Genomic DNA, 18,432 nt, shown 5'->3' on the forward strand with positions numbered 1-18,432 from the left:
AGTGAGTATCGGCCCAGAGCCATCAAACACTCCTCAAACTCCTCTATTCTGAAGTTGCTCCCTCTTGATCCTCAACCTGCACACTACAGGAAACATTATCTCCATGTCCTCCCAGTATAGGCTTTCAATTTTCACTAAGTTCCAATGAGATTCCCCCTCATTCTTGTAAACTCCAGTGAGTATCGGCCCAGAGCCATCAAACACTCCTCATACGCGCAAGCCCACAGAGACCTGCCTCCACTCACTCCGTGATCTCTTGCTCCGCAGACGTCCCGACAGGCCCAGCTCACTTTTAAAATTGATTTATGATCTTTTATTGTCTCGCAACTGTTGCACTGTTAACCATCTGTTTGTCTTTAGACGCCCCACAGAATTTCTCAATCACTTCTACCAACAGCGTGAACAATTCCTGGGTGAATATGAAGGAAGGGATTCCTACATCGATCCTCTGCTCCGTCCAGAGTTTCCCAGCATCGAACCTGAGGTGGAGACATCTCGGGGTGACACTGAACACAACAAGTTCCAGCAACAAGCTGGGGCTGGTGTTTCCTCAAGTGACACCCCAGCAGGCCGGAGACTATCAGTGTGTGGCAGAGAATAAACACGGGACAGCGGAGAGGACAGTGACCCTCACTGTGGAATGTGAGTGTGTGGACATCGCCCAACAGTTCTCTCTAAATTTATTTATCTATTTATTGAGATACACACTTCCAGGTCTTCGAGCCACACCGCCCCACAATCCCCTAGTTTAATCCTAGCCTAATCATGGGACCATTTACAATGAGCAATTAATCTACTGAGCAGGTTGTCACAGTAGTGTCATCAGCAACTAGTCCCGAGTGTGAATCCGGCCAGCTCCTTGCACACTTTCCATCCGTCCATGTTGGTTTGAGCGTCGAGCTAGCATATGAATGTGCAGAAAGTGGAGAGATATGGACATTTTGTAGGCAGAATAGGTTAGCTCAGTTAGGGATTTGGTTTCTACAATAATTCTCTCACCATAACATCATGAGTCACAGGGGCTGTTCCTGAGCTGTACTTTCCCACATTCTATGTACATTGGAACACATTGCAAAGGTGGAATGGAATTGATTGTAGAAATCATTCAGGTGTTTGACACGTGGAATCTTGCTCTACCCCATGTGTTCTCATACATAACTCTTTATCTGTCTTTATTAGACGCCCCACAGAATTTCTCAATCACTTCTACCAACAGCGTGAACAATTCCTGGGTGAATATGAAGGAAGGGATTCCTACATCGATCCTCTGCTCCGTCCAGAGTTTCCCAGCATCGAACCTGAGGTGGAGACATCTCGGGGTGACACTGAACACAACAAGTTCCAGCAACAAGCTGTGGCTGGTCTTTCCTCAAGTGACACCCCAGCAGGCCGGAGACTATCAGTGTGTGGCAGAGAATAAACACGGGACAGCGGAGAGGGCAGTGACCCTCTCTGTGGAATGTGAGTGTGTGGATATCGCCCAACAGTTCTCTCTAAATCTATTTATCTATTTATTGAGATACACACTTCCAGGTCTTTGAGCCACTCCACCCCACAATCCCCTAGTTTAATCCTAGCCTAATCATGGGGCCATTTACAATGACCAATTAATCTACTGAGCAGGTTGTCGCAGTAGTGTCATCAGCAACTAGTCCCGAGTGTGAATCCGGCCAGCTCCTTGCACACTTTCCATCCGTCCATGTTGGTTTGAGCGTCGAGCTAGCATATGAATGTGCAGAAAGTGGAGAGATATGGACATTTTGTAGGCAGAATAGGTTAGCTCAGTTAGGGATTTGGTTTCTACAATAATTCTCTCACCATAACATCATGAGCTGCAGGGGCTGTTCCTGAGCTGTACTTTCCCACATTCTATGTACATTGGAACACATTGCAAAGGTGAAATGGAATTGATTGTAGAAATCTTTCAGGTGTTTGACATGCGGAATCTTGCTCTACCCCATGTGTTCTCATACATAACTCTTTACCTGTCTTTATTAGATGCCCCACAGAATCTCTCAATCACTTCTACCAACAGCGTGAACAATTCCTGGGTGAATATAAAGGAAGGGATTCCTACATTGATCCTCTGCTCTGTCCAGAGTTTCCCAGTGTCTAATCTAACGTGGAGACATCTCAGTATCACACTGAACACAACAAGTTCCAGCAATGAACTGTGGCTGGAGTTTCCTCAGGTGACACCCCAGCAGGCCGGAGTCTATCAGTGTGTGGCGGAGAATGAACACGGGACAGCGGAGAGGGCCATCACCCTCAGTGTAGAGTGTAAGTGGATGCATTGCTACATCTCAAAGTACAAATGCAAAGTCAGTGGACTATTTAACCTTCGATACACAATACACACTCAGTGGCCACTTTATTAAGTACCTGTACACCTGCTCAACAATGCAAATATCTTATCAGCGAATCATGAGTCGGCAACTCAATGCATAAAAGCATACAGACATGGTTAAGAGATTCTGTTGTTATTCAGAGCAACTATTGGAATGGAGAAGAAATATGATTTACCTGACTTTAACCATGGAATTATTGCTGGTGTCAGACAGGGTGGTTTGAGTACAAAGTTCAAAGTAAGATTTATTATCAGAGTACATACACGTCACCACATACAACCCTGAGATTCTTTCTCTGCAAGCAGACTTAGGAAATCTGTAGAACAGTAACTGGAAACATCAGGATCTGTTTAACTGAAAACCATCTGTACAAATGCAGATATAAATATATCTTAATAAATAACGAGCATGAAATAACAGTATACAGAATCCTTAAATAAGGGTAGCTATCCCCTTTTGTTTAAGAGCCTGATGATTTCAGAAATTGCTGATCTCGTGGAGTTTTCACATACAATAGTCTTTCGTGTTTATGGAGAATGTTGAGAAAAGCAAACAGAAAAATAATATAATTGAGTGGCAGTTCTGTGGGCAAAAGCACTTTGTTAATGGGAAAGGTCAGAGGAGAAAAGCCAGACTGGTTCAATCTGACAGGAGGGCGACAGTAACTCAAACAATCACACGTTACAGCAGTGATATGCAGAAGAGCATCTCTGAATGTGGAGGAAGGGGATCCAACGTATCAAAATGGAGACAGACTCAGTTTACAGAGAATGGAAAAGGGTGTCTAACAGAGGACAGCTGATGCTTCAGAATAACACTGGACCATTACAATATATCAGTGCTACCAACATCTCCTGCCTGTTTCTTTCTTCCCAGATAAGCCTGAGATTTCTCGGGACTCAGGATGCACTCGGACTCCCGAGGTCATCACATGTGTGTGCGCGGCCAGATCAAACCCACCCGGAGAGCTCACCTGGCATCTCCCCCTCGCCAACCTCAGCGGGAACCAGACACACGGTCGTTTCCAGACGTGGCAGGTGGCAGACGGGCAACTGGTGACTGGCTTGTTGACCTTGGGTGTGGGCGAGGGAGAGGAGGATGTGACCGCCTTCTGTACTGTCCGAAACCAGCATGGAGAGGTCATGTTCGCAGTTTCCCTGTGGATGAAAGGTGAGGATATCTCTGAGAAATATTCTCCATTCAGCGGAGTGCAGCCCTAAACCTCAGCAATTCACTCCAACCTCCACTCGAGGTCTATCTGAGCAAATTCTGCCTTCCCTCCCTGCTGATGGGGAGAATTGCATGGCCAGAGGGGAGTTCATTCCAGCATCCTGGTGCCAATAATGGCCACCGTCACATGCCGGTTGTGGGATCTTGCTGTGTACAGAGTGGCTGCCCTGCTTCCCTTGGGACCAGATGACAACCATCATCACAAGCTGAGGAACACATTGGGATGGTGAACTGTGTCGGTGAAATGGAAATTGCACTCTCCACTCTCCTTAAGCCCCCACTGCCTTAATCCAAAGATTTAGCCATTTCCCTCAATGTGCTGAGGACAAAGCCCAAGTAAAATTGGGAAGGAACACATGGATCTCTCTCTCCCACAAAATGCCGGCGATGGAAAGCCGAATGTCCAGGATATTACATTAGAATCAGAATCAGGTCCAATATCACCAGTTCCTGCCGTGAAATGTGTTGTTTTGTGGCAGGACTACATGACAATATACAATACAATATCGATAAATTACAATAAGAAATATTTTACAGTGCCTATAAAAAGTATTCACCCCACCTTGGAAGTTTTCATGTTTTATTGTTTTACAACATTGAATCACAGTAGATTTAATTTCGGGTTTTTTTTGAAACTGATCAACAGAAAAGGACTTTTATGTCAAAGTGAAAATGGATCTCTACAAAGTCATCTAAATTAATTACAAATATTAAACACAAAATAATTGATTGCATAAGTATTTACCTCCTTCTCGTTAGTATTTAGTAGATGCACCTTTGGCAGCAATTACAGCCTTGAGCCTGTGTGGTTAGGTCTCTTTCAGCTTTCAACATCTGCACACTGCTATTTTTTCCTACTCTTAACACAGAAACATAGAAAACCTATAGCACAATATAGGCCCTTCGGCCCACAAAGTTGTGCTGAACACATCCCTAACTTAGGAATTACTAGGGTTACCTATAGTCCTCTATTGTACTAAGCTCCATGTACCTATCTAAAAGTCTCTTAAAAGACCCTATCATATCCACCTCCACCACCGTTGCCAGCAGCCCATTCCACACACTCACCACGCTGAGTAAAAAACTTACCCCTGTCATCTCCTCTGTAACTACTCCCCAGCACCTTAGACCTGTTTCCTCTTGTGGCAACCATTCGAGCCCTGAGAAAAGTCCTCTGACAATCCATACGATTAATGCCTCTCATCATCTTGTACACCTCTATCCAGTCACCACTCATCCTCCTTCGCTCCAAGGAGAAAAGGCCGAGTTCACTCAACCTATTCTCATAAGGAATGCTCCCCAATCCAGGCAACATCCTTGTAGATAGATAGTTCACCATTCCTATGGCTTCCACATTCTTCCTGTAGTGTGGCGACCAGAACTGAGCACAGTACTCCAAGTGGGGTCTGACCAGTGTCCTATATAGCTGCAACATTACCTCTCGGTTCCTGATGAAGGCCAATACTCCATTTTCCTTCTTAACCACAGAGTCAACCTGCGCAGCTGCTTTGAGCATCCTATGGACTCAGACCCCAAGATCCCTCTGATCCTCCACACTGCCAAGAGTCTTACCATTAATACTATATTCTGCCATCATATTTGACCTACCAAAATGAACCACTTCACACTTATCTGGGTTTAACTCCATCTGCCACTTCTCAGCTCAGTTTTGCATCCTATCAATGTCCCGCAGTAAACTCTGATAGCCCTCCACACTATCCACAACACCTCCAACCTTTGTGTCATTTGCAAACTTACTAACCCATCCCTCCACATCCTCATCCAGGTCATTTATAAAGATCACGAAGAGTAGGGGTCCCAGAACAGATCCCTGAGGCACTCCACTGGTGACCGACTTCCATGCAGAATATGACCCGTCTACAACCACTCTTTGCCTTCTGTGGGCTAGCTAGTTCTGGATCTACAAAGCAATGTCCCATTGGATCCCATGCCTCCTTACTTTCTCAATAAGCCTTGCATGGGGTACCTTATCAAATGCCTTGCTGAAATCCATATACACTACATCTACTGCTCTTCCCTCATTAATGTGTTTAGTCACATCCTCAAAAAATTCAATCAGGCTCGTAAGACATGACCTGCCCTTTACAAAGCCATGCTGACTATTCCTAATCATATTATACCTCTCCAAATATTCATAAATCATGCCTCTCAGGATCTTCTCCATCAACTTACCAACCACTGAGGTAAGACTCACCCGGTCTATAATTTCCTAGGCTATCTCTTACTCCCTTTCTTGAATAAAGGAACAACATCCACAACCCGCCAATCCTTGGGAACCTCTCCTGTCCCCATTGATGATGCAAAGATCATCACCAGAGGCTCAGCAATCTCCTTCCTCACCTCCCACAGTAGCCTGGGGTACACTTTGTCTGGTACCGGTGACTTATCCAACTTGATGCTTTCCAAAAGCTCCAGCACATCCTCTTTCTTAATATCTACATGCTCAAGCTTTTCAGTCTGCTGCAGTTCATCACTACCATCACCAAGATCCTTTTCCATAGTGAATACTGAAGTAAAGTATTCATTAAGTGCCTCTGCTGGTTCCTCCGGTTCCATACACACTTTCCCACTGTCACACTTGATAGGTCCTATTCTTTCACATCTTATCCTCTTTCTCTTCACATATTTATAGAATGCCTTGGGGTTTTTCTTAATTCTGCCTGCCAAGGCCTTCTCATGGCCCCTTCTGGCTCTCCTAATTTCCTTCTTAATCTCCTTCCTAGTAGCTTTATAATCGTCTAGATCTCTAACATTACCTAGCTCTCTGAACCTTTTGTAAGCTTTTCTTTTCTTCTTGACTAGATTTATTACAGCCTTTGTACACCACGGTTCCTGTACCCTACCATAACTTCCCTATCTCATTGGAATGTACCTATACAGAGCTCTACACAAATGGCCCCTGAATATTTGCCACATTTCTTCTGTACTTTTCCCTGACATCATCTGTTTCTAATTTAAGCCTCCATTTTCCTGCCTGGTAGCCTCATAATTCCGCTTACTCCAATTAAACACTTTCCTAACTTGTCTGTTCTTATCTCTCCAATGCCATTGTAAAGGAGATAGAATTATGATCACTATCTCTAAAATGCTCTCCCACTGAGCGATCTGACACTTGACCAGGTTCATTTCCCAATACAAAATCAAGTACAGCCTCTCCTCTTTTAGTCTTATCTACATACTGTGTCAAGAAACCTTACTGTACACACCTAACAAACTCCACCGCATCTAAACCCTTTACTCTAAAGAGATGCCAATCGATATTTGGAAAATTAAAATCTCCTATCACGACAACTCTGTTATTGTTACACCTCTCCAGGATCTGTTTCCCTATCTGCTCCTCAATATCCCTGTCACTATTAGGTGGCCTATAAAAAACACCCAGTAAAGTTATTGACCCCTTCCTGTTCCTAACCTCCACCCACAGAGACTCCATAGACAATCCCTCCATGGCGTCCACGTTTTCTGCAGCTGTGACACTATCTCTGATCAACAGTGCCACTCCCCACCTCTTTTGCCTCCCTCTCTGTGCTTTCGGAAACATCTAAAACCAGGCACTTGAAGTAACCATTCCTGTCCCTGAACCATCCAAGTCTCTGTAATGGCCACCACATCATATCTCCAAGTACTGATCCATGCTCTAAGCTCATCTGCCTTGTTCACAACACTCCTTGCATTAAAATAGACACATCGCAAGCCTTCGGTCTGAGCATGTCCCTTCTCTAACACCTGTCTATCTCCCTCTTGCATTGTCTAAAAGCTTTCTCTATTTGTGAGCTAACCTCCTTTTCCCCAGTCTCTTCAGTTTGGTTCCCACCCCTCAACAATTCTAGTTTACATTCTCCCCAATAGCTGTAGCAAACCTTCCCGCCAGGATATTGGTCCCCCTGGGGTTCAAGTGCAACCCGTCCTTTTTTACACCTGCCCCAAAAGAGGTCCCAATGATCCAGAAATCTGAATCCCTGCCCCTGCTTCAATCCCTTAGCCACGCATTTATCCTCCACCTCATCCTATTCCTATTTTCACTGTTGCGTGGCACAGGCAGTTATCCTGAGATTCCTACCTTTGCGGTCCTGTTTCTCAATTTCTTTCCTAACTCCCTGTAGTCTTTTTTCAGGACCTCTTCCCTTTTCCTACCTATGTCATTGGTACCAATATGTACCACGACCTCTGGCTGTTCTCCCTCCCACCGCAGGATATCTTGGACGTGATCCGAAACATCCCAGACCCTTGCACCTGGGAGGCAAACTACCATCTGAATTTCTTTTCTGCATCCACAGTATCGCCTGTCTGACCCCCCCAACTATAGAGTCTCCTTTTACTACTTCCTTCCTTTTCCCTTTCCTACCCTTCTGAGCCACAGGGCAAGACTCTGTGCCAGAGGTTTAGCTACTGCTGGTTCCCCCAGGTAGGCTGTCCACACCAACAGTACTCAAACAGGAGTACTTATTGTCAAGGAGTACAGCCACAAGGGTACTCTCTAGTACCTGACTCTTCCCCTTCCCTCCTGACCCATTTGTCTGTTTCCCTTGGCCCCGGTGTGACCACCTGCCTATAACTCCTCTCTATCATCTCCTCGCTCTCCCTGACTAGGTGAAGTTCATCGAGCTGCATCTCCGGTTCCCTAACACAGTCCCTCAGGAGCTGCAGCTCGACACATCTGGTGCAGATATGGCCAAAAAGAATTTTGTAATTCTTCATTACAAAACAGCTCTAGCTCTGTCAAATTTCATGGGGATTGTGATTGAACAACCTTTTTCAAGTTGAAACATGAGTTCTCATTTGGATTGAGGTCTATACTCTGACTTGGCCACTTCAAACTTCATTGTTTTTAAGCCATTCCTGTGTAGCTTAGGCTTTAGGCTTGGGGTCATTGTCTTGCTGGAATACAAGTTTCTTCCCAAGTCCCAGTTCTCTAGCAGACTGCATCAGGGTTTTCAACAGGATTTCCCGGTATTTTGCTGCATTAATTTTACCCTCTAGCTTCACAACCCTTCCAGGGTCTGCTGCAGTGAAGCATCCCCACAGTATGATGCAGTCACCACCATGTTAAATGGTAGGGCTGGTGCATTTTGCTGATGTGTGGTGCTTGGCTCACGCCAAACATAGCGTTGATTCAGATGGCCAAAATGTTCAATTTTGGTTTCATCAGACCATAGAACCATCTTCTACCTGACTTCAGAGTCTCCCACATGTGAGTTTTTCTCAATAGTAGCCTCTGTTTGCCACTCTCCCATAAAGCTGCAACTGGTGAAGTACCCGGGCAACAGTTGTGTGTGCAGCCTCTCCTATCACAGCCACTGAAACTTGTAACTCCTCCAGAGCTGTCGTAGGTCTCTTGGTGACCTCCCTCACTAGACTTCTTGCATGGTCACTCACTTTCTGAGGACAGTGTGCTCTACACACATTTACAGCTGTGCCATATTCTTTCCATTTCATGATGATTGACTTTACTGTTCTCCAAGGGATAGTCAGTAACTTGGAAATGTTCTCCTATCCATCGCCTGACTTGTACTTTTCAATAACCTTTTCACTGAGTTGCTTGAAGTATTCGTTTCTCTTCATGGCGTAGTTTTTGCCAGGACCCTGACTCACTAGCAGTTGGACCTTTCAGATACCGATGTATTTTTACTACAATCAATTGAAACACCTTGATTGTACACAGGTCTCCAAAAAACAAATCTCCATTTAACCAGAAGACCATAAGATCATAAGATATAGGAGGAGAAGTAAGCCATTTGGCCCATTGAGTCTGTTGCGCCATTTAATCATGGGCTGATCCAATTCTTCTAGTCGTCCGCATTTCCCTGCCTTCTCCTGATACCCTGGCTAACCAAGAATATATCTATCTCTGTCTTAAAAACACCCAATGACTTCTCCACAACCTCTCATGGCAACAAATTCCACAGATCTACTACCCTCTGACTAAACTAATTTCTCCATATCTCTGTTCTAAATGGATGTCCTTCAATTCTAACATTGTGCTGTCTTGTCCTAGACTCCCCTACCATGGGAAATAACTTTGGCATAACTAATCTGTTCAGGCCTTTTTAACATTTGGAATATTTCTATGAGATTCACCCTCATTCTTCTGAACTCCGGGGAATACAGCCCAAGAGCTGCCAGACTTTCCTCATACAGTAACCCTTTCATTCCTGGAATTATTCTCGTAAATTTTCTCTGAACTCTCTCCAATGTCAGTATATCCTTTCTAAAATAAGGAGCCCAAAACTGCACACAGTATTCCAAGTGTGGTCTCACGAGTGCCTTATTAAGCCTCAACATCACATCCCTGCTCTTATATTCTATTCTTCTAGAAATGAATGCCAACATTGCATTCGCTTTCTTCGCCACCGACTCAAACTGGAGGTTAACCTTCAGGGTATCCTGCATAAGGACTCCCAAGTCCCTTTGCATCTCAGCATTTTGAATTCTCTTCAGAGATGGCCACAACATCATACTTGCCAATCTGTAGCTGAATTATCAAGATTGTTCATTTAATTTCTTATGCTGTGTGCATTCAAATATAGCACCTTCAGTCCATTATTTGTTGCTTTCTGTTGTATATCATCCCACTGTCTGTGATTATGCCTCATCTGCTGTCTGTCCTTCCTCTTATCTCTGTTGCATGCTATCTTTGATTTATTTCTCTTTTCTCTTTCTTATCACTCTGGTTCTCATCCCCTGCCAAATTAGTTCAAACCCTCCCTAACAGCTGTAGCAAGCCTTCCTGCTAGGATATTGGACCCCTTAGGGCTCAGGTGTAACCTGTCCTTTTTGTACAGGTCAAACTTGCCCCAGAAGATGCCCCAATGATCCAGGAACCGGAAGCTCTGCCCCCTACACCAGTCTCTCAGCCATGCCTTAATATGTCCGATCATGCTATTCTTGCTCTTGTTAGCAAATGGCACAGGCAACAATCTTGAGATTACTACCCGGAAAGTCCTGCTTTTCAGCTTCCTACCCAACTCCCTGAATTCTGTCTTCAGGACCTCCTCCCTTTTTCTACCTATGTCATTGGTACCAACGTGTACCAAGACTTATGGCTGTTCACCCTCTCCCTTCACGATACTCTGCACCCAATCAGAGATATCCCATACCCCAGCATCTGGGAGGCAACACACCATGTGGGTATCTCTATCAGGCTGACAGAACCTCCTGTCTGTTCCCTTCACTATGAAATCCCCTATGACTACCGCATTCCTCATCTTCTTCTCCCTTCTGCACCACAGAACCAGGCTCAGTGCCAGAGACCTGATCGCCGTGGTCGTCCTCTGTCAGGTCACCCCCGCCAACAGCATCTAAAATGAGTCAACGATTACTGAAGGGGATGGCCCCAGGGACGCTCTCTACTATTTGAGCTCTTCCCTTCCCTGACCGTCACCCAATTGTCCAACTCCTGCAGCCTCACGGTGACTAACTCTATCTCCTGCTCACTTTCCCTAACAAGCTGTAGGTCATCAAGCTGCAGCTCCAGATCCCTAACATGGTTTCTCAGGAGCCGCATCTCCGTGTACCTGGTGCAGATATGGCCATCTGAGAGACTGGAAGACTCCCGGGATTCCCACGTCTGACACCCAAAGCAAAGTAACCCTGCAGACCTGCTGTCTATTCCTCCAGAAAAATAAATGCAAGGAAAATATGTAGTCCACCTACCCACTTATCTTGTTGAAGCCTGAATGAGCCAAAGCCCTACCACTCTGTCTCAGACCACTCCTTCAATGACCGTGTCTTCCTTTTATGCCTGAACCTTCCCTGCTCTCCAATTCATGATTGGTGTGCCGGTTACAGCCGAGTTCTCACAAAGCTTTCCCCTTTTAATCTTTGCTCCTGGACCTGTGCACTGCCTCCTCTCTCATTGCTATCCAACTCACGATTGGTGTTCCATCTACGAGGGAAGTATTTCATTTATTATGGCCTCTCAGGCAGATACATAGTGATCAGGGACAGGATTTCGAGAGTAGGCTCGAAATTCCCAAGCATGCTCGGAGTCCAGAAGTCGATGACTACTCCTTATCACCCACAGGGTGATCCCCAGTCCGAGAGGTTTAATTGGACAATGCAGGATATCCTTGAAACCGTGGAGATCAGCAAGAAGCATTGGTGGAGTCAACGTATTGGACATCTGGTCCACTGCTACAACTAGACCCGAAATGAAGCTAACGGGTACTCACCATATTATCTGATATTTGGGCATAAGGCGAGAATGCCCATCGACCTTGGTTTTGGGACTGATGAGGATGACCTACCACTGAAGACATATCTGAAGTATGTCTGATCTGAGAAGGGAGCTGAGAAAGGCTTATGAATTGGCTGAGGTCCTGGCTGCCAAGCAGAATTAAGGAAATAAAAGGAGGTATGATCAAAGGGTTAGGTTCTCCCAACTCATGCCGGGAGACTGAGTCTTCATAGGGATTTGGGGCTACCTGGGAAGCATAAGTTGGCTGATCGCTGGGCGGCTACGCCCTATGTAGTGGAGAGTCAGATGCCAAATGTACCAGTTTTCTGGGCGAAACCAGAGGATGGAAATGGACCTGTCAAGAATCTCGATTGGAACCACCTTCTGCCTCTGGGACAAGATGTGCAGGTTGACCCAGAGCCTGACCTGGAGCCTGCACCTAGTAAGAGGACTCTGAGGCAACGCGGAGCGACTACAGGACCAACTGCAGGAGAGATTGGACTGGCCCCCGCCATGAGTAGGATTGTGATTCGGAGGATGAGGGACTGGGGTTTGTGGAATATGTTGCCTTTTGCTAACTCCCCGCTGATTGAGGAAGAGATTCCCAATTGTTCCCACACTGTCAGGTGGAATTGGGGGTGGGGGGGAGCGGGGGCTATTATCTGTGGACAGCCTGGGTTGCAGCAGGACACTGAAAGGGATGAAGCGAGGTTCAGCCCAGGGACAGAGGGGTCTGAGTTACAGGAGGGCACGAGGGATAGACTGGGGGAGGCCTCATCGGGTAGACCAGAAGTATCCCCAGTCGGAACATGAAGACGTATATGAGGGGGTACAGAGGTCTGAAAGAATCAGTAGACCACCGGATAGGCTGGCCTATGTAGCACCAGGGGACAGAGAGTGGCCCCCACTGTGGGGAGCTATGTCACGGCCTTTTACACCTGGGATGGACTTTGTGCTTTGCAGGAAGTGTTGGCAAATTATCTCAATGTCATGAGGACATGACTAAATTTGGCGGGGGGAGAGTGTAATGCCCTGGGAAAGGTTTCACTGCTAATGTAATGGTTTCTCTGTAGCAGCAGTGTTTGCATTCTGGCTAGAGAAAATAGAGGCTTTGGAATGTGCGCTGTCCAATGAAGGGAGTGTTTTCTTTCTTGTGTGCCTGAGAACGAGGTGATCTGGGTCTTTCGTTTGGCAAGAGATGAAGAGGGAAGACGCTGCAAAGGAGAGGTCGTAGACAGCAGGATGAAGTGGACTTGGAGTGGGGCTGGGAGTTGATGAGGCCCGGGGGATTTGATGGATGACCGACGGAAGGGAAGCCGTGAGCTCCAACCTGCACATTAGACTGTTTCGTTAAAATGGGCCCTGTTCTTTTTGTTTCTCTTTACTAACCCTTTAGTCAAATTAAGAATTAAAGAGTTAAATCTTTCAATTGTACTTTCTGTTATTTCGTGGTACTGATTTGTAATGGGAGAACAGATCACACAGCATCCACACAAGCAAGAGGTTGTACACCTCAGATTTCACACATTTGGCAGGGCCAGAGACTGTCTTCCCGAGACTAACGCCGCCGGCCAAACCTGAGGGTTACATCCATTTCCTTCTGCAAGTTTTTGAAAGCTTCCCAATCCTCTATCTTCCCACTAGCTTTGGCTTCCTTCTATGCCCTCTCTTATGCTTTTACTCTGGCTCTGGCTTCACTGGTCAGCCACGGTAGAGTCCATCTTCCATTCGAAAACTTAACTAATTATGTGACTTTTAAAACCAATTGGCTGCACCAGAGATGATTTCGTCTGCTATGTTAAAATTGGGTGAATACTTACGCAACCAATATTTTGTGTTTTGAATTTGCAATTAACTTAGATCACTTTGCAGAGATCAGTTTTCACTTTGACACATAAGAGACTTTTTCTGTTAATTGGTATTAAAAAAGTCAAATGAAATCCACAGTGATACAGTGTTGTAAAACAATAAAATGAATACTTTTGAAAGCTCTATATTATAGAAATTAAATTAAATTATATAAGTAGTGCAACAAGCGAAAAGAATAGTGAGGCAGTGGCAGTGAGGATGAAGTTGTTCCTCACATGAGTGTGTGTCTTCAGGATGCACTTTCTCCTTCATGGTAGCAATGAGAAGAAGGCATATTCTGAGTGGTGGGGTCTATAACGATGCCTTTTTGAGTCTTCAACTTTTGAAGATGACTAGTGCCCATGATGGAGCTGAGTTTGCAACTTTCTGCGACTGTTTAGGATCCTGTGCGGTAGTCTGTCCATAAATGAGAAAGGGTTTGACTTGTACAGTGGACTATTCTGAAACTGTCCTGTTAGTTGATGTTACAGGTGGGGTCTCTGCTGTTTGGATCACAGTGTTACTCACGAGCAATGTCATTCTCATGCTACTGGCTGGATTCTTCATCTACAAGTACATCCAGAAGTAAGTCCAGATGAACGTTCAAGTTCAGTTTTATTGTCATTTCAAATGTATAAATTTATATCACCAGATGAAACATCGTTCCTCTGGGCAAAGGTACACAACACATACTGCAATGCTACCACAAATAAATTAACAAATAATTAAATATATTCTAAAAGATTGACATTGATCATAAGGTGCATTAACAACACTTCATAAGTGATGAGACCTGGGTGGTGTCAGGGAGTTCAGTGGTGGGGAAGAAGCTGTTTCCCTTCCTCACAGTCCTTCTCATAATGCTATGGTTCCTCCTGCCTGATGGTGGGGTGCTGGAGGGGACAAAGATGGTGAAAGAGATTGTGAGACGGATGGGAGGGATCCTTGACAATCCTAAGGGTCCTGGTTAACATCTTGGATGGGTGGAAGAGATACCCCGATGATCATCTCAGCAGCCCTTGTAATCCTTTGTCAGGTCTTGTGGTCAGATGCTTTTCAATTGCCATAGCAGACGGTGATGTAGCTGGTCAGGACACTCTCGATGGAGCTCCTGTTAAAAATTGGTTAGAACAGAGGGAGGAGATAGCCTCGCGCACCTCAATCTCTTTAGGAAATGGAATCATTGCTGTGCTTTCTTGAGTAAAGAGATGGTGTTGGGGGGCCAGGTGCAATTGTGAGGAACGTTCAGCTTCTGTTCAAATCCTACCCTCTGCTGTCTGCCTGTGGGTGACTGCTTCGATTGAGTCTGCATCTGTTCCTGTCTCTATCTCCTCTACTGACTAGTAATCAACAAACATTCACAGTCATTGTTACATCCTACATACTGGTGGTATACAGTGCCTATAAAAAGTATTCACCCCTCCTTGGAAGTTTTCATGTTTTATTGTTTTACAACATTGAATTACAGTGGATTTAATTTGTTTTTTTTACACTGATCAACAGAAAAAGACTCTTTTGTGTCAAAATGACAACAGACCTCTACAAAGTGATCTAAATTAATTGCAATTATAAAGCACAAAATAACTGATTGCATAAGTATTCACCACCTCCAAGTCAGTATTTAGTAGATCCACCTCTGGCAGCAATTACAGCCTTGAGTCTGTGTGGAGAGGTTTATTTCTGCTTTGCACATCTGGACACTTCAATGTTTCCCATTCTTCTTTAAAAAAGCTGCTCATGGTCTGTCAGATTGCATGGGGATCATGAGCGAACATCCCTTTTCTAATCCAGCACAAACTCTCAAGTGGATTGAGGTCTGGACTCTGATTTGGCCATTTCAGTACATTACATTTGTCATTGTTAAGCCATTCCTGTGTAGGTTTGGCTTTATGCTTGGGGTCATTGTCTTGCTGGAAAACAAATCTTCTCCAGTTCTCTTGCGAAATCAGGATTTCCCTGTGTTTTGCTGCATTCATTTTACCCTCTACCTTCACAAGCCTTCCAGGGCTTGCTGCAGTGAAGCATGCCCACATTTGCATGGTAGGGTTGCTGCTTTGTGATGTGAAGTGTTCAGCTTACGCCAAACATGGCATTTTGTCTGATGGCCAAAAAGCTCACTTTGGTTTTCATCATACCACAGAACCTTCTTCCAGCTGAATTCAGAGTCTCCCATATGCCTTCTGGCCAACGCTAGCCGAGATTTCATGTGAGGATTTTCAAAAGTGGCTTTCTTTTTGCCACTCTCCCTGCGACTAGTGAAGCACCTGGGCAGCAGTTGTATGCATCGTCTTTTCCACCTCAGTCACTGAAGCTTGTAACTCCTCCAGAGTTGTCATGGATCTCTCGACGGCCTCCCTCACTAGTCCCCTTCTTGCACAGTCGCTCAATATTCAGAGGATTGCCTGCTAAGGCAGATTTACAACTGTGCCATATTCTTTTCATTTCTTGATTATTGATTTAACTGTACTCCAAAGATATTCAGCAACTTGGAAATTTTCTGGTATCCATCTCCTGACTTGTGCTTTTCAATAACCTTGTTGCAAAGTTGCTTGGAGTGTTCTTTTGTTTTCATGGTGTAGTTTTTGCCAGGATACTGACCCATCAGCAGTTGGACCTCCCAGATACAGGTGTATTTTTACTACAATCAATTGAGATATCTTGGCCATACACAGGTCTCCAAAAACAGATCTCCACTTAACTAATTAATGTGATTTCTCAAACCAATTAGCTACACCACTGATAATTTGGTGTCTCATATTACAGGTGGTGAATACTTATGCAATCAATTATTTTGTGTTTTATATTGGTAATTAATTTAGATCATTTTGCATAGATCTGTTTCCACCTTGACGTGAAAGAGTCCTTTTCTGTTGGACAATCACAAAAGCCAGATTCAGTCCACTGTGATTCAATGTGTAAAACAATAAAACATAAAAACTTCCAAGGGGGTGAATAGTTTTTATTGGCAATTAGCAGCAACACTGTACATTACAGATGACAAAGTTATTTATTTAGAGACAAGACACGAAACAGACCCTTCATTCCCAAACCCGAGCCGATCACAGGACAATTTACAATGACCAATCGAGCTTCTAACTGGTACGTCTTTAGAATGTAGGAGGAAACTAGAGCACCCGAAGGAATCCACGTTGTCACGGGGAGGACGTACACGGCGTCTGTATGTGATAACTTACATGATAAAATAAACCAACCTAAACAAAGGGAGCTCCAGATCCAAAAGCACGATGAGGGAGACTGGGAATTCCCTGCCTTCCAGTCTGGTCCTTGTCATCCCGTGGTCACACAGCGCTTGGGTGGTCACACCTTGATCAGTGGTCAGTTGTCAGCACCACAGGTGAGGCGTTCAAACCAAGAAGGAAACTATTAAACTTTCAGATATATTTCCTCTATCTGTCTCTCATGGGTGGAGGAGGGTTAAGGGAGGCGATGGGAAAGGGGAAGTGGGGAGGAAGAGGGTTAGGAGAAGGGAAGGAAGGGGGTGGGAAAAGAGGGGAGAAGAGAAGGAGGAAGGAGGAGGAGGGGCAGAGTGGTGCCACTCCACAGCCTCAGTGGAGGATGTTGTATCAGAGGGTCTGGATGTCACAGTGAGGTGGGATCGGGGTGGGGATTAGGCTGACACTCTGATGTTCTGTAACCTTGGGCCAAACTTCTGCTGTTCCAGACGGGATGCACGGACCAAGGAGAGAGCCTTGGAGATCCTGGACACGACCGTCAGCTCCAGTCCATACTTGACCACACCTCAGGTACAGGTCAGAGCTCAGTCCAGTAAATGTCAGGACACCGGGAGCACAGCGCTGCGGGAGGGACATTGGGGGGGTGGGGGGTGGGGTGTCGCACCATGAGGCGTTGCTCACAGACTGCCATGGTTTGGGGTTTAGGAGCATGAGTGTGTGAATGAGAGGGAGGGCGGATGAGAGAGAGATGAAGGTAGTGGAAGGGATGGACAGAAAGAGGGAGAGAGAGAAAGAGGAGGAACAAGAGAGGAATGAATGAATTAGACAAAAATGAGAGACTCGTAGAGAATTGGGAGGTGAGAGAGTAACAAAGAGAAGAGATGAGGGAGGAGAGGGGAAAGAACAAGAGGATGGTGTTCACAACAGGGTTCCAGCCTGTTATTCATTAGCCAGTGTTCACAGCATTTAAATATGCTTATCGTCGTTGTTCAAAGTTCAAAGTAGATTAATTATCAAAGTACATATATGTCACCACATTTTATCCTGAGATTCATTTTCTTGTGGGCATTCATAATAAAAACTGGGAAACAATAAAACTCCACAAATCATTGATGCAAACAGCTAACGTGCAAAAGACAACAATCTGCAAATAGAAAACTAAAAAGTAAAAATAAACAAATAAGTAATAAATATTGAGAGCCTGAGTTGTAGAGTCCTGGAAGTAAATCCAGAGGTTGTGGAATTAGTTTCGTGATGGGGAGTGAGCAGTTCAATGGTGTTTGATGAAGAATTGAGATTTGCTTTTATTTCTGCCCCAGGACACGGAGAGACAGAGGACGAGCCAGATCCCACAGGAAGTTTCACCAGTAATGCCCGTTGGAGAGGGGGAGGAGTGTGACCCGGTGTATGCCAGCCTGAGGGAACTGCCCGGCGGTGGGGGCCCTGTTCGCAGGGGGGAGACGGTCGTTTACGCACCTTTGCACTTCCAGTCAATCGGGCCAGCTTAAGGGGTCACAGCACTGGTGGGTGGGAGGGGGGAGGTTGGGGAGAGATCCTTCTGGTTCTCAGGGAGATGGCCAGTGCTGTAGGGGACATTGCAGCCAACTACACAGCA

General features: G+C 45.3%; 1 protein-coding gene across 1 annotated transcript in view; it reads left to right on the forward strand.

Moving 5' to 3' along the window:
* LOC140726124 (myelin-associated glycoprotein-like) overlaps window positions 1-18,325 on the forward strand; it is a 37,650-nt gene extending 19,325 nt beyond the window's left edge. The window contains exons 5-10 of the mRNA XM_073042125.1: window positions 361-642; window positions 1,999-2,280; window positions 3,225-3,518; window positions 14,115-14,208; window positions 17,306-17,387; window positions 18,137-18,325. Of these exons, the coding sequence (XP_072898226.1) occupies window positions 361-642; window positions 1,999-2,280; window positions 3,225-3,518; window positions 14,115-14,208; window positions 17,306-17,387; window positions 18,137-18,325 (1,223 nt within the window). The remainder of the gene's footprint in view (window positions 1-360; window positions 643-1,998; window positions 2,281-3,224; window positions 3,519-14,114; window positions 14,209-17,305; window positions 17,388-18,136) is intronic.
* The last annotated feature ends 107 nt before the right edge of the window (window positions 18,326-18,432 follow it).

The sequence above is a fragment of the Hemitrygon akajei genome, chromosome 1, assembly GCF_048418815.1.
Source record: "Hemitrygon akajei chromosome 1, sHemAka1.3, whole genome shotgun sequence".
In the NCBI taxonomy this organism is placed as follows: Eukaryota; Metazoa; Chordata; class Chondrichthyes; order Myliobatiformes; family Dasyatidae; genus Hemitrygon; species Hemitrygon akajei.